This window comes from Ammospiza caudacuta, chromosome Z, assembly GCF_027887145.1.
Source record: "Ammospiza caudacuta isolate bAmmCau1 chromosome Z, bAmmCau1.pri, whole genome shotgun sequence".
Taxonomy (NCBI): domain Eukaryota; kingdom Metazoa; phylum Chordata; class Aves; order Passeriformes; family Passerellidae; genus Ammospiza; species Ammospiza caudacuta.
In genome coordinates this window covers 16,270,710-16,295,480 of record NC_080632.1, presented here as the reverse complement: position 1 = coordinate 16,295,480, position 24,771 = coordinate 16,270,710, and the positions used below count along the sequence as shown (strand labels likewise).

Genomic DNA, 24,771 nt, shown 5'->3' with positions numbered 1-24,771 from the left:
GAAAAAGCAACTTAGGCAAATAAGAGGCACACAGAAAAGAAATAACCTGCTGAAGATTACACAAAGACCTCCAGTTTTCCAATTATACATATTGACAAGATGGACTTTATAGTCCTGATCAAGTAGCATACCGGAACACTGTTGGTCTCAGTAAAGCGTAAAAAAAAGTTCAGTTTTTTCACTGAGGATGGCACATCTGTCTCTCCAGCCTTTCCAGCTCTCCCTTATGCAGGAACAGCTGCTCATGAACTCTCTCTAAGGACCAGAGCAGCAGGAGACTGAATCAGAATGGAGTCATGCAGTTCATACTCTATACCAAACCTTGCAATTTATTCCATTGAGAAAAGGAATTAGGCATGGAATGTGTGATAATGAATTCCACACAAGAGACTGAAAAATTAAGGCATGGTTTTGTTTTCTTTCTCAATTAGCTACAAAAAATGCTATAGATTTTTAATCCTTAATGTAGACAAAGGTGTTACTTAACTATTAACTATTAACTTCAAGGACAGCTCTGGAAATGCTGGATAACAGAAATGGTATCTGCCCAGACCTGGAAAAGCACTCTCAGCTGAATACAGCAACTGAAAACTCTTTTTGGCTGTAACTCTTCTTTGCTTCTAACTACGAAATCTGCTTTGTACTTTAAACCCTAATTACGCATTATAGAGAGACAGAACATCTAAAATTGTAAGGGTAGTGGGCATCAGAATCTTAGCAATTCAAAAACTTAACAATTCCAAAAATGTGCAGCATATATTTAAAGTAGTAAAACACAAAACATAACTTAGGAAAAAATATATCACAAAATCAAAACTCCTGTTTTTTTTATTTCAACAGTTAACATCTTTTTTGCTAACATATAACAAAGCAACTTGTGAAGAGGAGTGGAAATAATCAAAGCCACTTGATTCTTTCTTACAGAAGAAAAAAATGTATTAACTGGGAGTATGCCATAGGAAATTGGTTAATTGTACTTTATTAAGTGACTCTAACCAGATGTTACACACCAGACAATTAACTAGACAATGATTTAATGGCTTTACTCAGCTGTAATTATAGAACAGAGATTAACAAAACTACACTTAACACAGGAAGGTCCTTCCTTAAATTAGTTTCACATGCCAATAAAGCAAGTAGCTTTTGAGCAAACTGCAGTTTTATAGATTGGTATATTATTTGCAATTACTGCTAATTGCTATGAGCAATGATTGCAATATCTCTGGAACACATTAGTTGCTGACACTACTTGAATGTGGCAACTTATGGCTAACAAGTATACATGTCACTGATGTATCATTACTTTTAAGTGACTGACAGAAGTGTTCTACCTTTATAATTGGAATTACAATAGGCACTTTATCTCGCATAAGGATAGGTCTGTACTTTTGTTCCTAATAGGCCAGTTTATGTGTGCAAAGGTATAGAAAGTAGCAGTTAATCCTCAAACAGTCTCAGCTGGATCAGTGGATTATTCATGTAATCAAGTACAATACAAGTACTCATTATCAAGCACTCATGCAGCTGGAATAGTGGGAAGACTGTGACCAACACATGGGATGCATGATAACCTGCTTGTGAGGGAAGGTTCTCCTTCACACACCACACCATCTGGAATAAGACAAGACAATAAACATCTCACTCCAGTGACAAACACATTTAAACTGTCCATGCTGTAGTACATATGTGACAGGCAGATACCAGACACATGTAGGCTTTCAAAGAAGAGCACATTATTTTCTAAGCTGACTTCAAGGAATAAACCATCAGAGAAGAGAGACACTTTCAGTCTCTGGGAATGATGATGCAATCCCTGTTTGTGCCACATCTACTGTAGTAGATAAACGTACAGCCTCACAGGCTACAGCAGCAGGTGGGGGATGCACTGAGCTACGGAGACAAGACCTGGGGAGAAAAAAAATTCCAGTTAAAAACAAGTTATTTGAGACTCAAGCATAGACCTGACAAGGAACTTGTATCACTCATATTGATTAGATACATGACAATGCTTCTGAAGTTTTCTGAAAACGCATGGTGGTGCTAAAAATCCTGATCACTACAGCAGTGTGAGATGGGTAGGAAGCATTCCCATAGGTTACCAGATGATTACCTGACCAATGTTAACCTTGGCATCAACAAAACTGATGCCCAGTGCAGATCCTCTGAAATCTGGAGTTATGGCACTGTCCTTATGCATATGAATGGGCATCACATACAAAAGAAAGGAAAGAACTAAGAGGAATGGAGCAAGGTGTATGAATGACAAACCACTTTAATAACAATTATGGGCTGATGCATTTTTAAAAATGAAAAATATAATATCTAAGGACATCAAGAGTCAGACTTCACCTAGTGAATCCAGTTCCAGACTTTTACTTATTGAGGAACAGTTGGAACTGCTGTCAGCAGCAACTCTAGCAGGAGTTCACACCCTGAATTCCACCCATTGTGGAGACATAATTCCTGAGACAGCAGACATGTGGCAAACTGGTGAGCACTTGAATACAGTGGCTCTTTGTGACAGAAGCTTACAGGGACCCCAAGAAATAATCCAAGACCATTCACCTGACACCATGGCAAGATCAGCCATGCCATTACTGACAAGTTTGCTTGACCTCCTCTTGCAGACCACCCAGAAGCTGCATTCAAGCAACTGGTTCCCATGTCTCCCTCTCCTACAGTTCAGAAGCACATGGGCATTCCGTACATGTACCATTGGCACTACCAACAGGATAAAGTTGATCTTTATATAGTGGCATTTTGTATATTTGCATATTATGCTTCCAGGCAGAATCTTCTCTGTCAGGCTAAGCAACCCACCACTAGAATGCCCTGTTTAGGGTATTAAATAGATCCCAGGTCTCTCTTATCAAATTCCATTCTCTTTCTCTCCTACTAGGCCACATCTCTTTTGGAGTACAGTGTCTAAAACAGGACCATGCTTTTACAACTGGATAGGGCAGAAGGCTAACTTCACATGAGTTTTTTTCAAATCACATTCTTACTCAGAAAGGCTTTAAATTGATGGCTAATTATAACTAAAATCACATTTGTTATTTAAAATATTCCAGATACTTCTTTGTAAGCATTGTGAAGGGTCTTATCACAACTGACATCTGGGGTTTCCCTTCTCTGCCTACTGCTAGGATGGGGCAGTTTTAATTTCTGTCAATTATTCTGTCTGATATTCCTTAGAACAGAGAATGGATTCAAAAATTTCTCTGTACATGGGATCAAGGGCCTAAAAGCTACTTGTTGACTTATTAAGTCCTTGTCCCCTACAATTCGCCACTGTCAAATTTACTCAATGTAATCAGCTCCCTAAGGATTTCATTTTCTCTCGCTCCTTTTGAAAGAAGGCTGAAGTGGCAGTTCAGGGTCTCTCACAAGTGGCTCATACTCATACATGATTCTTCCAGTACTGTCTCATACCTCAAATCACTCTCCTATCACTATGAACCTAATTGATTTGACATAGTTTTGAAAAGTACTTATATCCTTCTGCTACATTTTAGCCAGGAAAACTGAAATAACTGAGAAGCCATGACAGCCCAGGGAACCCCTTCCTCCTGCAATAAATCATAATAAATCCTCTGTCAGGAGTCAGCTACTTTAGAAATCAAGACAGTAAAAGGCCCTTCTTTCTCAAATATCAAAGCTGACTCTGAAAACATTTTCAAAATCCCCCAAAACAACCAAGACTGCAAACTCAAGTTTACCACTGCATTCTAATACTAAGGGAAGCCTAAGATCTGTTTATTCTGTTTATTTAGTAACTTAAAGAAAAATATGAGACCATGGAACTTTTAATTCAGAATTTTGATTGAAAGAATGGATTTGAAATTTAGACAACCACTGACAATCCAAATAAATCTACCTTCTTCAGCCCTATATATGACTAATTCCTTCTGTTTCAGAGCACCAAACAAACAGCTTAACCAATCAATGCTATATTTCATAGTCCCCAAGCTGGAGGCTCCTGACCTTTCAAGGGAAATATATCAGAAGCCTATTCTTGTAGATATGCATACTGAAACAACAACAAAGTAATAGATTTTAGTGAAGAGGTTTTACAGGTATGTAGGCATTTCCAATTACATAACTTGCATATTTCTTTTAACTTTGAAAGGATGACAGTCATGAAGTTACTGACTCTGCTTGAAGGATCATGAAACATAAATTAATAAATCTCCTAAAAATTATAAACATGTTTTTATCAAGGCCTTTAGGTAAAACAATTCTTTTCAGGCCTTTTGAATAAATTTGGGAAGACGAAAATTAGCTTTGTATATAAGCAAAGTGCATCAACATTTTGACAGCATATAAACTTCACATGCTTAATTCCCATTAAATCAGAACACTTCTGCACTAAAGTCCGGGTTCTACTCACTGTCTTAAATTCTTCCTTTATTAAGATATGTCCTACATATGTCTGATGCTTTGCCAGAAATTGCAAAGATACAGAGGACATCAGCCCGAGCAATGGACAGCACCAGCGGCCACTGAAAGCACCCTTGATTACAGTTTCTAACCACCCATGATGCCTAAACCAAGCATGTTGGCAAGAAAATCTAACTGAAAAGAAAAAACACATGAAGGAGGACAGCAAAATTGGAGGCAGCAACATCACATACCGTGACACGGAGAATGACAGGAACAATATAAGGCAGACAGCAGCCACTGACCCTAATCCAACAGCAGTCATGTATTGCAGAGTGGGTGACAAATCTGAAAGAAAGCATCAAACAATTCAAAAATCCAATAAAATAGTGCAGCATCAGTCTTCTCATAGCTGAAGTATAGCAACAAAACCCAGATGCTGGATGTACAGCTCAGTTAATGAGACTAATGGAGCTGACAACCTGGTAGTTACCATCCAGCTGAGGAATAAAGATTAATTAGAGTATTAAAAAAAAATTGGTAAAAAATATACCTGCCCTTATAGCACTATAACACCAGTTTCCATCAGTAAATTACACATCTCTAGAGAAGATGGCAGCCCTGCATAAAGGTTACAGAATTGTCTTCCCTCCATATTGTCAACTGAATATCATGAAAAACCCTAAAACTTCATTTAACTTCTTTGTGGCAGAAGAAAGTGTGCTTTTAATACAGTTTTCTACCTTTTTTATGACAATGATCTATCACACAATATCTAGCTAGATGGCATCTGAAACAGGGCCATTTGGATTAGATTTAATTTACAGATTTGCCTTCCACAAGTTGAATTAAGAAATATTTCTCAAAGGATTCAGCCTCTCCAGCTGCATAAGTACATTAGGGTAAAGGACACTAACTAAAAGTCCATTGGATAAAAAGGCAAACAGATTTACACCAAAAGCCTGACCAGTCCTTCTCTCCTCTTTCTATGCTCATTCTTTTAGCCCCAAAACCAAAATCCACCTATTTTTAAGACAGCCTGTGATGATGTGCTGCCTGTTGATAAATGACAAATTCAGAACAGAACAGTTCTCTGTCTTTCCATAGTTATTCTACAGCTATTGCCTGAACAGTCCTAGCAATGGAACTATTGAACTTAAGGAGTCTTTCATCTTAGCACAGTCTCCACAACAAAGAGCTGCCTGCATTATATTCTAAGTGTGGTGATAAATGAGCTAGATCCTAAGAGTAATTAAAGAAAGAGTAACTAAACAAAACCTAGAAATAAACACAGAGTTGTCACCTCAAGATCAGTTAGAGTAATCACAGAATCACAGAATCACAGAATTTTCAAGACTGGAAGAGACCTATAAGATCATCTAGTCCAGCCGATGTTCTAACTGTTCAGCTAGATCATGGCAGCAAGTGCCACATCCAGTCTTTTTTTAAATTCTTCAAGGGATGATGCCTCTACCACCTCACTGGGTAAATGATTCCAGTTTCTGACCACTCTTTCTGTGAAGTATTTCCTTCTTACTTCTAACTTACATCTAGCTTGACGCAACTTGAGACTGTGTCCTCTTGTTCTATCCGTTGTCGCCCGGAGAAAGAGGCCGACCCCCAGCTCACTACAGCCACCCTTCAGGAAGTTGTAGAGAGTGATGAGGTCACCCCTTAGTCTCCTTTTCTCCAGGCTGAACAACCCCAGCTCCCTCAGTCGCTCTTCATATGGCTTGTGTTCCAAGCCCCTTATTAGTTTCGTTGCTCTCCTCTGGACACGCTCAAGTAACTCAACGTCCCTCCTAAAGTGAGGGGCCCAGAACTGGATACAATACTCCAAGTGAGGCCTCACCAGTGCCGAGTACAGGGGAAGAATGACCTCTCTGTTCCTGCTGGCCACACCATTTCTGATACTGGCCAGGATGGCATTGACCCTCTTGGCTACCTGGGCACAGTACTGGCTCATATTCAATCGACTGTCAACCAGCACCCCCAGGTCCCTTTCCACCTGGGCACTATCCAGCCACTCCATCCCCAGCTTGTATCGGTACAGGGGATTATTATGGCCGAAGTGCAATACTCGGCACTTGGACTTATTGAAGTTCATCCCATTTGATTCTGTCCATTTGTCCAGCCGTTCCAAGTCTCTCTGGAGAGCCCTACACCCCTCTAGTTGATCTAAACTCATACCCAATTTGATATGCAGGAGGTGCACCTCAAACACTCCATGCACCACATGATTTGACATCATTCCAAAATACTGCCTCATTTTCCAGCATTACTGCCTTTCCTAACTCAAATTTGCAAGACTTTCAATTCAAAAGCAGACTTTAGGGCTCATAGGAGACTCCAGTGGTGCTGCTTTCTTTGTCAGAAATGGCAAATGTTTGCTTTTTGCTGAGACACGAGGTGTGAGGAGGAGTTTCAGCTATGGTGGAAAGGAAGGAAAGAAGTGGATCCCAAACTGCTCTGAGATAAACTCATTAATTGGAAATATTTTAAAGTCAAAAAGTAAATCAAAATAAAACCACACTGAGAAATTTACAGGGTTTTAAAGTTCTGCTACTTTTATACTTAAGAAACTGTACTTACCAGTATTCAAATTAGTCATATTTTTCATTTTTGCACAGTATCTTCTGGTTTTTTTAAGATTGTAAAATTATTACCAATATAAAACTATCTTAAAATACGCTTCCAAAATGTCACATTTTCTGTGCTTCAAATCCTTTGTGCACAAAAATTGCTGTAAAGATTTAGATGTGATGCAAAGAAATAACAACAGTGAAAACTAGGGAAAACAGGAGAGTCCATTTTAGAATGGACTGCTGAATCCATTGGAGTGGAATAGTGAAAAGCAAGAAAATTTTTCACTCTCTAATCTTTTCAATCCTTGAAGTCAACAGATCATGAATGGCAAAAAAAGAAGCAGCCACAGCAATTATTAGTTTATGCTTCCAAGCAAAGCCATGACAACTTAGATTTTTTGCTGAAGGAAAAATTTACTTACTTTTAATTTGTGCCCAAACAGCACAGGACTGTGTTCTTACCTAAAAAAGAGAACAAAAAAAATCACCATTTCTCATGAGAAAAATTTATTGTTATTAACACCCTCTGAAAGATCAGCCATCAAAAAAAAATACTCTTGGGAATGGAATTTGTTATTCCCTTGCTAGCAGCCTCTATACTGTCTTAAGATATTATAAATTATAAAAATAAGATTAGACATAGAACTTTGCTGAAAGGTTGGCTCTAGCTTTTAGCTCATTATTCTTTCTTTCTTTTTACAACCTTCCTTCCATGGAAGGCTTTTTGACATTGCTTTGATCAGGGTTCAGAATTTATGAAATGTGAAGATAAGGATAAATATGCTGTGTTAACTCTCTCCCATGCAGAACATGTATGTTAAAGTCAGGTATCTGATGGCATGTTTTACAAATACTAGATGTAGCATTTTCTTCAGTTATGATAACATGCTTGATAATTTTTAATAGCTGTATAGAATACTTACAATTAAAGAAATATTTATCATGGGTCTGCTTTTGCAGACTTGTTAAGCAAGTTTGATTTTTTTACAGTAAGCTTTGATCTCTGTAGAGCATTTTTCCCCAGCTCTTCATAGTCATAGATACACAAAAAGTTCTATTCTAGGTTCTATTATCTATTGTGTAATTACTGTGAAGTGTATTTTTGTAGTGCTTCCTGCTAAATGACTTTCACAGACTTTCACATAATGCATACACGATACATGCATTTTTCATATTGTAGCAAAGTGTGTGTTATGATGTTCTGAATAACTGTATGTTTGAGAAAGGCTACAGTTTGAAGCTTTTGGATTAAAGGATGAAGGCACATTTGTGTGAATAATCTCACTTCTGTGTGCCTGCATGCTGAATTGTCAAATCTCAATGATTCTTAAATCCACTATTTATCAGGAGTTTACCAGTTAATTAAAAACACAAAAGACTGACAAGAAAAATCTTCTTAGAAGTGGGAAGATAAAGGGATGGGTTTAGAAACCCAATCAAATGCCAGATTCTGGGGCAGAGGTGTGAGTGCCATAATTTTGAAATAGCTATAGTTACCTTCATGAAACACTCTAGTGTGCAGAAAATCAGACATCTCCTGCCTATCAGAGAAGTTACTGAGGTCTCATGAATCTCAGAGAAACAAAAAATAAATAGAAAGTAAAAACCTCACAGCAGACACCCTTTTCAAGACCTCCAAATCTGAACAATGGAAAGATGAACACGATAATATGTTAGGGATATTCAGTAATAATGTTAATAAAAATCAAAACCAAGCAATGATTTTGCAGCATGATAATACCAATGGTACCATTTTTAATATGAAAGGAGACAGAAGGGACCCTTAAGGATGCCAGAATATGAAAGGGAATAATGAGAACATTAGTTAGGAGCCTATTACATCTATTTCTAATTTGTCTGTATTCAAATGGAAATGTGCTAAGAAGTAAAAGACACTTCAGAAATGCTGATTTCACAGGTATTAAGAATTGAGGGCCAAGCATTTTTTTAAAAAGAAGACTGAGCTCTTGAATCCAAATCAGTTACTTAAGTAATCACATTTTTAGAAATGTGACAAAACCCAACAAACTCAACAACCTGCAATTCATCATTCTGATTTTTTTTTTTCAGGTAATACCAGCAATTGCACAAAATAAAAGGGCATAACAACTGAAGATAAACCAATACTTTTGAACCAGCAGTCCAACTTCCATTTTGAAGAAGCACAGCTGCAAACCAAAGCAGTTTGGTATTTGCAACCCCAATAATGATTCACAACTGTTGCATATAACTCTGTATATTTCATCAACCAACAAAAGCCATACAGGAAAGTGTACCTGAGGGAGATGATGCATTTTTAATGGTAGGAAGCAAGAGTGACCTCTACAAATAACTGTAATATTAATCCATCAAATCAGTGCCCTAGAAAGCACATCTGCAAATATCAGCAGTGAAAGATCAAGAAATAATCCATAAGAAATAATAATGTCAGTCAGAAGCAGCTTCACAAACGGCTGGTAAAGATGTATAAGAATCTACTTTGCTCTGTGCAGCAAAAACCTCCGCAAAATAAAAGAAGTTAAAATACTCCAGTATTAGAAAACACTGAGGGGTAAAGAGCTAGGGAAGCCAATGCATAAACCCCCAGGATAAATAAACTAAGCCCAAAGATATATTTAGTAGTGCTTGAAGAGGCCAAACTTGTATACATTTGACTGATTAACAATCCTGCTCCACAGAGCACATTTTTCTATGAAATACAGTTCATTGTCCAAATTCCAAGATATTTTGAATGTCAATGTTAATAACTTAACACTACTTATGAAATGAAATGCCTTCTACTGTAATTTTCCTACCTTTCCCCTCACACAATTAATTAAAAAATTATGACAACAGACTTGTATCAGAATCCAAAACCACTTCATCTCTGCTATAAAAATTTCTCAGGCTATTGTTAAATAGTACTGCACAGATTAGTAGATACAAGAATCCTCTTATTAAATGCACTTGTTTTATTTCATTGACTTTGAACTGAGGCAGTTACAGGTAAAAGGTAAATCCTTTTACTCTAGAAATACATTTTGATAGTAATACACTACTAGGATAACAGCACTTTAGAATATGCATAAATGAGGATGTTACTCACTATTTCTTAACAGAAGCTGTTTTAACTTACTGAGATTTGGGTGTAAGCTTCCAAAATTGCAGAGAATTATTTTTAAGTGACTCACGGATCAGTTTTTGCATGCCTCCTTGCTTTGTTCTGTACACACAAAGTCCTAAAAACTCTATTTTGATGGTAAGGTAAGGTGCTGTTTAGGTGTTTTTTCTTTATTAGAGGTTGCTTAGTTCAATTTTTGTATTTGACATTCAGGAATTGTATTGCACACAAGGAGTTATCCCTTTCCCATACAAGAAAAAGTTTCTAATGCTGAGACTTATATTATAAAAAATTTTAAAACTGTTGACTCCTGAGATAGATTCAACTGGAAAACTAGATGATATGTACATTTTAGAAACTTTTTGTTTCTAATTAAAAATGCATATTTACTTTAAAATGATAAAAATTAATGATAAAAATATACTTTTTTTTTTCAAGGCTTTCTCAATAGAACTGGAGCTTACATTCGCTGTCTTTTGGAAGGTAACAACACATAACAAAATATATTTTTCCATGTAATTTGGAGAATTGGGACATTTAATATAAAATATTTAATTAAAAGTTAAAATAGGTGAATTCATCATTGCTAAGGAGTGATTTTCAAATTATCATACTAATCTCTTTTAGTAAATTCTGGCACAATACAGATATCTTCAATTACTGTGGGCAGGGATGGCCATTCATTTTTAATTATTTTCCATTGTTTGACTTTTGGCATTCAGAGTTGCTTCAACATTACAATGACCTAAGTACCATTAAGGAATTTTAAGAGATATTTAAAGAGCTTCAGATTTAATCTAATTCTGTCAACTAGGAGATCCTTGAAGTGTCATAAAAATTTAATACCCAGCTAACATTTTTGTCTTTTTCCCCAGCAATATTTCATTCAAGAGGTGTAAAGAAGAGGTTTTAAAAAATCCATTACCTTATTCCACTCACTTATTATTTTCAAAAAAACACAATACTCTTCTCCCAGCTTTAAAGGAGCATTATAAAACTTCCCATAATAATGTCTGTCTCCAAGAGCAATTGACATATTATCAGCAACATCCTTTGCCCGAAATTCAGCTGCCACATATCCTTTAATGTCAGTGGTGTTACTAAAGAAAGATGTAGCAGCAAAGGAGTCACAAATAAAAGTGCTTTGCAAATCCAGAGGAAGCACAATCACTTGATAAAGACTAGAGTGAAACAAAAGAGAAAAGTAAATATTAGCCCTCATTTCAATGAAATAGGCATCAGATATTAATTAATCCATACTGGTTTTTCTCTATTTGTAGCCTCTTAACTGTTTTTTATTAACAATGTCCAATACAAACACTTCCTATACTAAAATATTTCTCTGTGTGTGTGTTCCATTTCAATTTTAACTAAATGCACTGCATGCACGACTTAGAGCTGCGTCTTCTCATCACATTCATGTTATTGCTACATGCTTATTGATGTGCAGAAGAACATAAAACTGACATCAGACTATCTCCTCCTCCTCCTCACACTGAAGCTCACCTATGAAAAAATATACAATTTTCTCAAAAAATTATTTGTAAGTTCAAAGAAACAAGACCTCTTCTGTTGAAAGGAGGAGTGGACAGGTACCATTAAAAAAAATTTAATCAAATCTGTCTTCATACCTCTCAAAACAAAGTTTAGTCTATTGTATTCAACCATAGGAAGACTATTCATTAAGGCTGTTACACCAGCCATTCCATGAGACCTTCATAGCTTTCAAGTATTTTCTGCTTCAGTGTAATATTGAGTAACCTTTCATTTCTGTCTCAGTAAGGGGTCAATCCTTTTACTCCAGAAATACATTTTGGTAGTTCTACACTAATATGAAAATAGTACTTCAGAATATGCAAAAATGAGGACATTATTCACTATTTCCTCTGGCTCTGGGGGGAAAAATGTACCATTTGCATGAGTTCATTGGAAAAGAAAAATCACATCAGTAGAGGTGTGTTTGTATCCATCAATAAATGATCTATGGTAACCTCACTGTAGATAAAGGGAACAGAAAAACAAAATCAAACCACAAAGCCAGTGGTGAAAACTCACAATTATCCAAACTAGGATTTTGTTCCAGAAAACAGCAAAAAAGCCTGAAGCTAAATCTTGCTCTGCTAAGGGGAGAGAAACTGGCAGGTTCAGTTCAAGTCTTTTTCTCATTGCTAAAAAAATAATCTTGTCACCCAAAACAGTTCTAATCTGTATGTAACATGCATCTGCAGAATGTTTTTTGAAAGACAAACCTGATTGGTCCATTTTGATCTTCTGCTTTCCGGAGTCTGAGCAAAGGTGCAGAACCTTTTACTGCAACAAATTCTAGTTCTGGGAAAGGGGGATCTGAAAAGTGAATAAACACCTATGGTTCAGAAAGGTTTTAGAAATATTTCAGGCATCAGTTCCTAGCAACCTTTCAGTTCTTTTTTCAACTGCTAGCTAGCTCTTCCACCAAATCATCCTCAATTGAGACTTGAACCCCAAACAGCTAAAGCCTCCAGGCAACATAAATTGGACAAGAAAAACACAGAGCAGATATGATCATGGTGGTCTGGCAGCCCCTGTACTTCTGCTAGCTGGGAAAAAGAGAGATGCTCAAAAATCTCTCTTGGTGGTTGACTACAGAGAAATGAGCCTTTCTGACTACAGAAAAATGAAGGCTTTGTTGGAGGAAGCAGTATTACTTACTAGACAACTGAAATGGTCACAGAGAAGAAAAATATCAAGAGCCCATTGCAAGAAATACAATGGTATGAAAAGAAGAGAATTTAGTAGTGCCAAAAGTACTTTCAAGAAAGCAACTTCCTTAGATACTGCTCGTAGTCAGGTAGCAATCTCCAGGCCCTTAAATTGGATTTCAACATGGATACAGAACTCTAATCTGTTTTAATGGGAATTTGCATCAAGGGCAAAGCTGAAAAAATAGTTCTTCCTCAAATTCCAATGGTAATGATGACAGCTGCACACTGAAAAGGAAATTACCACTACCAGCCTGGAAGCAAAGCTGAAAATAGATTCAGTGTGTACAGCCAAGGGGGCAGAGTGTGAAGCATAGACATCATCTAGCCCAGGAGTCTAAAAGAACTTGCACAGGTAAATACAGGTATAGCTAGGCTTTTTGAACACCAGTGTATCAGGCTGCTGATATGATATCTGACTGAAGAGTAAAAAATGCAGTGCTTATGCACAGAACACCAAGGCTTCAGAGCTAGAAAGAATAATCAATATCATGAAGAGAAACAGAAGAAAATCAATGCAGATTTCCCAAACTTAAGTGACATCAGACAGAATATTGCCGAGATGCATGGATTTTTCAAAGATCTGGAATACAAATAGCTGCACGTATCTTTTGAAGTGTAGAAAATCATTAGTTTTGCAGGAGAAAATGAGGCTTGTTAGAAAAACTGTCAAGAGGGTAAGTAACTGCTAAAAAGGGAGCTAGAAAATCATGTTGAAAGCAGAAGTACTGGGGTGCAGGAACATTATTAGAGGTTAGTACTGCTAGCATTTTGGTAACAATCACGGTGCAAAATCCCAGTATGTACAGATTAACTTTGCTGCTCAATGTTAGAAACACAGAGATTTTACAAAAGGAGAACTGAACCACCCTAACAGCTGCTGTTGTTCAAAACTGGGATTAAATTCACTAGTACAAAATACAAGGCAATACACCTGGGCTTCTAAGAACAATTTATCCTAAATATTCTAATTGCCTTTGAGTAGTAGAAATGGCATATTAGTGTATCTCAGAATGAGTGCTAGGCCCCAAAATGATAACAAAAAGCAAGAATCCAGAAGGCTGCTATAAAAGGCATATGAATCAGGCTAATATAACACTAGAATAGTAGCACCCAAAATACACAAGGCCCCTGTGTGACTATTTCATATGACCTCTGCTTTAAACTCAGATAAAAATTATGAGGGGATACAACTTTGGCACAGTGTGCCCAAAATAAAGCTAACAGGCCATACAAGCATCCCTACCAAGAAAAAACCTCTACCCCTTGACAAAAATCATCCTCAGAAGAAGCTCCTGAAAGCCTACCTACCCAAATAAATTGCTTTGGTAGTTCCCTTTACCAGGTTATCTTTAAAACCACAGTATGGGTGAACAACCAGTAAAGAAACCAGCTATGAATGTTTAGGATTGAAATGAGAGTAAGATTTATACAATGGTCTATAGCTTCCTCCCCTGGGAAAGCAGAGGGGCATGCACTGATCTCTCCTCTCTGATGGCCAATGACAGGACCTGAGGGAATGGTCTGGATTTGTGTCAGGGGAAGTTTAGTTTGGCTATCAGGAGAAGGTTCTTCACCCAGAGGGTGGTCGGGCACTGGAACAGGCTTCCCAGGGAAGTGGTCACAGGACCAGCCTGACAGAGCTCAAGAAGGATTTGGACAATACTCTCAAAAGGCACAGGGTGTGACTCTTGGGGTATCCTGTGCAGGGCCAGGAGTTGGACTTTCACAATTCCACATGGGTCTCTTCTCAGCAAATTCTATAATTCTCTGAAAGCAATTGCTCTACAATGACTTGCTTCCCTCTAGTAGAGTCAGGGCAGAAAACCCTTTCTGAGAGTTTTCTGAGTTAATGAAATGTACTGCATGGCTTCCTGCTGGAACAGGAAACATTCTTTGCTCCTGTTTTCAATACATCTGCAGCCACAGATACTGTAAAAGGTACAGGCAGAATTTCTATCTGAACAAAATAAATTAACAACTAATATTTGACAGCCAATCTTTAGGCCCTCTGCACTTTGCAAACTTAAGGAAATATTAATTAAGAGACAAAAATTATCTCTTCATTTCAGTGGTTCCTTAGCACAGACACTGTCAATAGAGAGAGTGACAGTAAAATATATCTCTCAGGATGGTTTTATCTGGTATACTCCTTCTATCTTCCTTTCCTTAGTATCACCACAAGACATTATTATTAATTTCCCTAAAGATTTTTTTCAATTTCCAAGAAAAACTTGGGAATTTCTTCTCTAATGCCAGCCAGAATGACCATTGCATGCACAAGAGGAAACAGATGTGGACTCAGATGACAAGAAGATGGATGATGACTAATTTCATAACAATTTCTATTTTCTTTAATTTGACAGGAAAATACAAATAATGAAAATAAGTAGCCATCCAGAACTGACAGCCCTAGTAAGTAAGTAAAAGAGAGAAGAATCTGAAGAAACACATAGTGCTGTTAAAGGATGGAGTCTTTTGCTATGTTTAGTTTCTAGTAAAAAATACTAGTTATTAAAAACATCAAGCACACAGAAGACAATCTACCTGTTTTAATAAAAAGAGTGAACAGTTTGTAGCAATGTGAAGGAGTAATAACACTAATAATAATATAATTGAAAAGAGTAGTTTAATTTTTGCTTTGGTGATCAGAAAATAAACTCTGAAGAAGTTGTTCCATATGCAGTATTTGCCCACTCTGACTTTTTTAATAAAATAAGAACTTTGCCCAGAAATTCAACACCTAAAAATAGAATTTAAAAGAAGTCTGCTGGGAGGTCAATATTATTACCGACCTAAAAATTCTCTTCTTAAAAACACTGACTCAACACCACAGAGAACAGCTGGAGGGAAAAGGGGAATACTACAGAGAAGAAAGGATTTGCACTAGGTGAAGAAAACAAGATCCTCCAGTCTGTTCAGGTCCTGTTACCACCTTGCCTTTCTTAAAGAATTCATTTTTTTAAGTCTTCACAAGCAGAACAGACTAGCCTATCTGTAGCAACACCAGGAAAACAGAGAAGGGCACAGTAAGAAATCAAAGTCATATATTCATAGATTTATGCATACATTGTCCCACTCTAAGCACCTCCTTGTCATATCAGTCTTATGGTTAGCAACACTTGAACATTTAATACAAAGGCTAATTTTCTACAGTGAGAATCCATCTTCTGATTTTCTCTCTGAACCTGAAGGCAAGCCACAAGGAAGAAAATACATGCCAGGAAGTGCTTCCTGCTGCAGCAACATTGAGAATCATCCCAGGCCTCAATGCTGAAGCCAAACCCTACTTGTTGTTACACTCTAAGGGCAATAACAAAGCTTTAAAAATAATAATGCAATTGAACAACAAAGTTCAAATTCACATGGCAATTCTTCACTAAACGTGACATTCAAAGAATCCAAATCAAAGACTCTTCTTAAGGCTGGGTTTTAAATAAAACAACCCGTTAGTGAAACAAGAACATTTGCGTGATCTTAATTCCCTGCACACAAGGGATTTCTTTCATCTGATGCCTATATAACTTAGATCAAAGTTAAAAGGTGTTTCTATAGCTTAAGTTATAGGACATCAATATAACCTGATATATCTATATAACCTGCTATCAGTACAACTTCAATCATAACTTTCTATATTAAGTAACCTGAATCATACCCTTTTATACCTATATGAACTGAATCATAACTTTTTATACCTATATAACCTGGTAAAAAATAACTTTCTGTACAATGTAAAGCCTAGTATATGTTTAACTAGCTGCTTAATGCTGAATAGACAAAAAAGAAGACAAAAACACACCAGGCGGATAGCTTCAGAAAGAGACAAGTGTAGTACAAATGAGAAATTGGCAAATGTAAAGCCACTTAGCCAGAAAACAAAGAATTTAGGCCAGCCAGGACCAGACAGACCAAGGAACACCATAACTGTGCATACTCCGAAGACGAAGCTGAAAAGTTCAGATGCAAAGAAGACTTTAGAAGCCTTCATCAAAGACCCCTGATGACCCCCAAACTGGAGAGGCACAAGTGCAGTGCAGAGAGCTTTTTATAACCATGAGATCATACCATGTAAATTACCTCTGGCATTTATGTGATGATGTTGCAGTGACATAGTGACACGAATCAATACTTACTCTATAAATATACCACAGCACTTGACAAGGGTGGTGAGCTAGGTGGAGTTCTGTCCTCACCACCAGCAGTAAAATAAACAAATACCTACTCTACAGACACAGTTCTATGGGGTTTTATTTAGAGCATTTTTTGGGCATCACATGGTTATTTGAGGGCTTTATGTCCAAAAAGTTTTTGCTGAATTTTAAAACCAAGAAATAAAAAATACTGCTGTAAAAGTAAAACTAAAATAAGGTAGAGATATTAATAAAATAGAAAACATTGTTTACTGTTTTTATTACTGTTTGAAGAGTAATTAACTTTACTGCACATATTTAAATAAAATTGTTCTAGTACAGAGTGAGAAGAGATTTTTCAATTAGAGAGGAACATGATGTAAAAAGAAGGAAAGAAGGAGAATAAATAAATCAAGACCACATCTACAGAAAAAATAATTTATACTGTCTTTAAAGATTGGTCATTTCTGGAAATCCCACTCATGTGATGCCCTTTGCTGACTGTGGCTTTGTTCCCTGCTGTGTGGTGAATGTCACGCCACGCTGGTGATGATGAGGAAGGTATGAGTGCAGCGAGCAGCCGTGCAGCCGGAGCCGGGGCACTGCCTGGCCAGCACGGCCCCGCTGCAGCCGCGCGCCCGGGCCCGGCTCCGCTGGGCCTGAGCCCTGCTGCACAAAGCGGCCTTTCCTCCTCTCGGGGACAGCAGCGCCCAGGGCCAGCACACCCGCAAAGTTAAACGGTCCTGGGCAAGGAAAAGGGGGAAAGCGGGGAGACGTGCTCCAGGGAACCGTGGCTGGCACCTCTCATGCAGCAGTGACTGCCACCTGCCCTCAGCCGCGAGCGAGAGCCCACAGCCACACAACCGCAGGGAGCCCGCTGGGCCCCGTCGGGCGTCTCCTGTGTCGGAGCAGGGCCTGAAGGGCCCCGATTCCAGCTGCAGAGCACCCCTGGGCCAGGAACTCCACCTTTAAAAGTAAATTCAACCACATCTCGCTGCTTCTTGTATGGATCGTCTCTAGGGTGCGTTATGGTCGCCTCACTCTGCTGCCATGTGCGAGCCAGGCCGATCCCCATCTCCTGGCCCATCCCTGCCTGCTCATTTCTATGGTTTGTCTTCTGCTCCAGTTCTTCCTGTGGCAATTTTCCCCTGTGATGTCTAGGAACAAACCGAGGTGTGTTGAGTGCTGACATCTGCTGTTCTGCAGACCAGGGGCAGGTGTTCAGGGTCTGGCAGCAGAATGGGAGCTCGGTGCTGTTGGCTCAGGGTGCTTGGATTAGGGTCCTTCCACAATGACAGCCTCCTAGCCCCAGAGAAAGAGGTCTGGTCTGAGACCCTGCAAACAGCACTCACTGCTCTCACCCCAGCTCCTAAGCCAATGGCAGGACCTTGCCTGGGTAAGCAGAGGGGTGCAGCACTTTGCTGGACTCTCGGGGTAAGCACCCAGGCCTACAGCGCCAGATACTTCCTATATCCCCTGCCTTTGCTCAGCACTCTGCAGCTCTCCCTTCCTCCTGGACCTTGCCCGAGTGTCATGGTCCTGTGCACGACCTGGAACTGCTTTAATGGGATGTGTGGCACAGGAGACTGGCCACATATGCATATGTTCATATGCACCAAGATTAATGCACCTCCCTGGCCATGGGAGAGGATGAAAATTTGGTCAGGGAAAACTCAGCAAGGTTTCTTTGGTGCTTTCAACTAGAAAGCCTGACAGAAGACACCATGTTTACTTTTCATTATTTCTCTTCTGGGAGCAACACACCCAAAGCAAACAGTATGGAAATCAGAGTTCTATTTCTCTTGCAAAGCATTGGCTGTAAAGCATTGACTGTGTCACCGATATTAATTGCTTTGTAAACAGAATAAGAGAAATTATCTGAGAGAAATTATATGTTCATGAGTTCACAGAGACTCATGAAAAACTCTTACTATGGAGGAGTTCAGAAAAATTATAGCGAAGTGGTGTTCATATGAACTTAATTATCATGCATTTAAATAATCTCTGCACAAAAATACAAAGTGTATGCATATGTATGAAATTATTTATATGACTGGCAGCTAATTTCCCCCTACATTAAAAAAAAAAGTAATCATGCTCATGTTTTCATCATTTCTCTTCCCTCATTATATAAATCAGAAACTCCTTTCTTGGCAATTCCCATGCTCTGATGCTGCACACTTTACTGGATAGTTTCTCTGGAGGTACATGATGCTCTGGTCCTCTCAGAATAAGAGCTATGAGATCACCACGCCTCCAACAGTCTTTCACTTCCTCATTGGAAAGTAGATTTTGGGTTTTCCCTCCTTTTCCAGACCTTAAAGAACTCCCTTTATGAAAGAATAAGTATAAATGTTTTCCATCCTACATCAGATCAGAACAATAGTCTATCTTTTATATGCGTGTGCACATTCAGAGGCAGATGAACAAATCAGATATCACAATCTGATCTGTAATGCTGTACATTTTCCACACACTAAGACAAAGGGCTCTACAAGATTATACTAAATATATGATGGAATACATTCTCCTTATTCAAGTAACTTTCTAAACTTTCTGCTTGTGAGTCTACTTTCTTACTCGTGTTCATATGAAGACAGAGATGAGACACATGAGTACGTGTCTTGCAGACAAATCTTGGGCTAAACCAAAAAGAACAGCAGCTGGGAAATACAGGAAGTACTACAATTATCTGAGGTACACAGACTCAAGGTCAAGCCTACTCAAACCCCCTGGAAAGTACATGTACAAATATGTAAGGAATTGCAGCATGTGTGAATAGTATGCCTTGAGCAAACTCAAAATACAGCTTGATTGTAATCAGAAAATCAAGATGAGGAAAAGCAATGAGAATTTAACCTCATAAGAATTATTTTACAAGAAGGAAATGTAATCAGTTACTCAGGGACAAAAGTTCTATTTCTAGTGTCCAGAAACACTTTTGGTATTACTATGTCTTAAGTCCTAGTGGTCTGTTCTAAAGCAAAAAACAGCTAACCAGACTCTGTAAACATATACGCATTTATGAACTCCCAAAACACCAGTTTTCATAAAGAAACTACCCACAGCAAAGCTCAAAATCAGATTGAAATATCAATAGAATTCTAATGCGGCTGAACTGAAAAAATTACTCTTATTCAGAACATTAGCAATGAAAGTAAAATAGACCTAGCTCCTTATTTATTTCTTTGTTTTTTAAACACTTTAAAATATGGTTACAAAATGGTTCAATCATCTTCACTTCATATGTAAAAACAGGTAGTGAAATTAAAAACAATGCCTCTCTTGAGCATGCTTTATTAAAGGAAATTCCAAAAGGAAAATTAACAGAGCCATGTGTAAGTAGTATATTCACAAGTACGCCCACAAGACACTCCTTTCCTTCTCTGGAAAGGGACACGAGATTCCTTGCTTAAAAGACAATCCTGCTACCATCCTTTTACAGCTACAATATAATTACTGCCTAATAATTTTTGATAATTGACTCAATTTACTATTTCCAGTAGACAAGTGGTGAGAGCTTCTTTAAAATAATTTAAGACAACATAAAAGACTGTGCAAGATGCCTGTTACAATGGTCCGTGAAACATTTGCTAGACTGCATTGACCATCAACAAGCTGACAGGCAAAACCAACTTTGTGCTCAGCACCAAACTAATTTTTTAGAAGATGCTAATTGACAGGGATAAAAACAGGCTTTTAAGTCCAAGTTCTTGGTTTTTTTCTTTAGAAATAATATGGATATGACATATCCTCATTCAGGATGAATATGGGCATAGATATAGATATTCAGGATATAGAAATAACTTTCATTACAGGCATTCACAAATCTTGTTTTTTTGAAAAAATACCCACTTATTGCTAGGATTTACATACTTATTGTGTTCTGCAACAGTCTAAAAATTTACACAATCAGTATCCTTGTCAGGAAATTAGGTCTGTAAGGCAGTGATCATCCAATTGTCTGGGACATGTCTCTTCACACTATTCATAACTCCACAGTTAAGATTTTCCAAGCTCTCAAAATATAGAAGGTTTGTAAAAGTCAAGGAGACACAACATCTGGATTTGCTCCCAGCTGTGGCTACAGACCAAGTAATCATGTACCTCTTCAAGGATGGCGTATGAAAGCTCAAACAACCTATGAGAACATAATCGGTAAAACACTTTTGTAAAAGTCTCAGTTTTCCTAGAGCTTCTGTGCTTAAGGCATATCTTGCATTTCTACAATACCATTTAGCTGGAAAAGCATCAGACCTAATAAAGCCACTTTTCAGAATTAATTTGGCAGATAAATTGAGATCATTCCATCCACCATGGAAAATGCATACATGATTACAAAATGACTGAACAAATTAAGATAAAAATAATAGTTAAAATAGTTTAAATAATAGTTTTAATTATAGTTTTTATATAAATTAAGCTGCTTGCATAGGTAATACAATTCCAAGACATAAGACACATAAGTCAAAACAGCATTGCCAGAAGAACTATTTCAGCTGGATCCTTTTCATCTTAAATGAGATAAGAACACAACTAATCCTATTTAAATTCCATCATTTGGCAAGTTTTTCCACAAGATAATTATTGGCTTTTTAATTTTCTGCAATTTCTGGAAAATCTTAAAAAAATACATACTTTTATGTTTTTTCAGTAGAAGTCAGAAAATAAGAAATGTTTTCACACCAAGTTTTTGATAAGGACTCCTAATATGATAGAGCAACACCCATCTTTTATTGCCTATTGAGTAAGATAACTATCAGGTATAAATGGGCTTGTAGTAAAATCTCCTTTCAAAATGGAAATAATCAAACTTTTATGCAAAGACCTTTCCTGGGGCTGTGCATATGCATTTGTTAAGCACTAGCTCAGCAGAGAGGAAAATATGCCAGCTGCCAAGACAAATACCATTTCACACAGCACCTGCTGCAAAGTGTTCTCTAGAGCTCTGCTGAGTAAGTGACCTGATGCAATCCTGCAGAATTCGGGAAATACCACATGACGACAGAGTAAAAAGCCTTTCCTTTTCTCTGAGTATGTATTCAAAATTACCACTATCAACAAAATTCTGAGATATTTTACTAGCTTTTTAAACAAAGACACATGTACTCAGGGGCACTACTTTTGAGTGACATTAGGAAACTAGTGAAAAGGAATTACCAAATCATTACTGTAATTTCATTTAAAAAAAAAAAAAAGAAACAAATAGGTCATTGTATACCTTAAACAGTAGCTTTAAGAAACAGGAGATGTTTTACCTTTCATGAAGCTTAAAACCATCAGATTTACTATTGAAAATGCATCAAAACTATCAATTTCAAAATGCAAATCTCCAGCTCTTCCTAAGCAGTGAGAAGAGAATTGATTCCATCTAGTGGCTGAACAGTTACAGACACTCAGAGACCTTTCATGTTCCTTACCTCTTATAATTTGTGTCCCTGACAGGAAGAGAGACACCATCATCAAACACTGCACTGCACTTCATCTAATACAGAGATTCTGACAGTACAGGGATGGTGAAAACTGTTCTAAACAAATCAAGACCCATAAGATTCTTCTCATCACAGCATTTTAGTGACATACATCTTGCTAAATTGTGAACCCGAGGCTCTTCCTTCAGAAGCTAGTTTGCTCAAATGTCTTTTATGTTTTGTACTCTGCCAATTAGAGGCACAAGTATCTGCATGAGGTACTTGCAGATTCCTGTACTCTAGTTTGGATTCTTGCAGACTTCAGTGGTATCTGTTTCTGTTGTCATAAATACCAACACAAAGTGCATCTGAGTTATTAACTCCACTGTGGGGAGAAGTTTTTCTTAAAAAAAAGCCTTAGCCTCTAAAAGGGTGAGGAATTTAACTCAGCTGTACTAGATACTAGTTCTGTGTCCAACCCACCAAACTATCTTTTCCCCGATGTCTCAAAATGACACATTAACATCTACAGCTCAATTTTTCTCCCCCTTCTGGCTCTGAACTCTACAAAACCCATGAAAACAAACAATGGACAGTTTTGAGCATGAAAAGAATACTTTGGCAACCTACCATACAACAGTGAGATCAACAATGCAGATTAACTTGAGTCTCTTATGCCCACTAGGTGCTTTTGTAATTATATAAAATAAATGGCAGGAACCTACCTGTGATTTGTGTTGTCATAGAAACAAGCAGTGAAAAATTCAAAGCTACCATGGAAATATTAATAGAGTAATTGGTGCCTGGTTGCAAGTCTAAACAAACTTCAGGAGCTTGTTTGTGTGTGGAAAGTTCGAAGGTCATTTCATGAAAGAAGTTCTTCTGATACCAACGCTGGCCTTGCACATGAAACTGTAACCAAACAATCACAGCATGAAAATTGAAATGTTATAATACAATACATGCAATCAGCCATCTCATGCTCTTAATTAGAAGAAACAGCAGAAGAGAGCACTGCTATGATGTGTCAAAACTGTAGGCATTAATAGTTACTCAAATTCTAATCCTTCCAAAAGTTGATTCCTCTTGATCAGATCTGATATTTTCCTGGTTCTTTCACTTTTCCTCCTAGTCTATCCTCTTTTTTATTAATTTCCCCAAGACCATATTTCCTGCTGACATATAGGCTTCCACTAACGGCTCACTTTTATTGAAGTATACCCTCCTGGTGAATTTAAAAAGTAAGCTCATGTGAGCACCTCTCCAGTTACACCCTGAGGATCAAGACAAAATCAAGTTATTTTGACCCATGTCAAAATGCCAGCTACATTCTGGGATCTGTCTACAGACACCTATATTTCCAGTGAAATTTAGGCTCATGGGTTCTTTTTTTTGTTTCAGTAGGATTTCCTGTTTTATTGTTGATGACTGAAATGATCATGAAGTCAATAACTTAAAGCCTATCCTGATCAAATGATTTTTCTAAAATGAAAAGAAAAATGCTTGCTGGATATGAATTGTGCATTAATTTTCCTTTAAATAGATCCTATGCCTTCAGATAATCTCTTACTGTCTCCTGGCACAGAGAAACTTGAGACAACAGCAGGTGGTCAGGAGTCCTGGCAGAAGTAGTTCATGTACAAATTCCCCACTGGGATAAGGGCAGACTGAAGGCATACCACAAGGCAAAGAGAACTGACTCAGTGGAACCGGAATAGAGTTGTGTGAGTTGTTTGCCTGAACATGGCAAAATTAAAAGTATAGATAAGGAGAGTAAATTAAGAGTTAAGTATGGGAAAAATGATCAAGAAACAGGGGACTACAAGAGAGCATGGTGTTTCTTTGGCTGCTATGCAAGATTATTCTTTGGGGTTTTACGAGACATTATTATGATAAGGAACACTGCTAGCAGTATGTGTTTAAAAAATTAGGTTTTTGATTGATAAAAATTGCTTTCTAGATTCAAAATACAAATTGTCACTTACTGAGTATTTGTCTTCCACATCAGTTCCCCTGACATTTCTCCTCCATTTCAAGCAGGTATCATTAAAAATTAATACATTATTGAAAGCTTCCTTTACTGTAGAGACAATTAAAAAAGAGATCAACTTAGAAAACTCTACCTCCTTCAGCTTAATTGAATATGAGCAGCTGAGAAGAAAAATTTTTTTAAAGTTTTAAATTTCATTCTTTTCTGAGACAGAGGGGTAGGCTATCATTTCTTTTTGAATGAACAAACAGGATAAGTAAAGCATGATCTTTTTATAGAGAAATCGGTTTTTGGGGAAACCCAAGCATGCTATTTAGGAAATCTAACACATGATTTACTTGTCCAGGCCTAGAAGGTTATAATGACAGAAAGATCAAGGGTTCAGGCCTCCTGATTTAAATAAAATTATCACAGAACAATTTGTCATAGTTGATGCC

General features: G+C 37.6%; 1 protein-coding gene across 1 annotated transcript in view; it reads right to left on the bottom strand.

Moving 5' to 3' along the window:
* Window positions 1-1,664: 1,664 nt before the first annotated feature.
* SUSD1 (sushi domain containing 1) overlaps window positions 1,665-24,771 on the bottom strand; it is a 40,817-nt gene continuing 17,710 nt past the window's right edge. The window contains exons 10-16 of the mRNA XM_058824045.1: window positions 24,330-24,424; window positions 23,070-23,256; window positions 12,315-12,408; window positions 10,991-11,246; window positions 7,388-7,427; window positions 4,635-4,728; window positions 1,665-1,905 (exon numbers count right to left, since the gene is read on the bottom strand). Of these exons, the coding sequence (XP_058680028.1) occupies window positions 1,767-1,905; window positions 4,635-4,728; window positions 7,388-7,427; window positions 10,991-11,246; window positions 12,315-12,408; window positions 23,070-23,256; window positions 24,330-24,424 (905 nt within the window). The 3' untranslated portion in view covers window positions 1,665-1,766. The remainder of the gene's footprint in view (window positions 1,906-4,634; window positions 4,729-7,387; window positions 7,428-10,990; window positions 11,247-12,314; window positions 12,409-23,069; window positions 23,257-24,329; window positions 24,425-24,771) is intronic.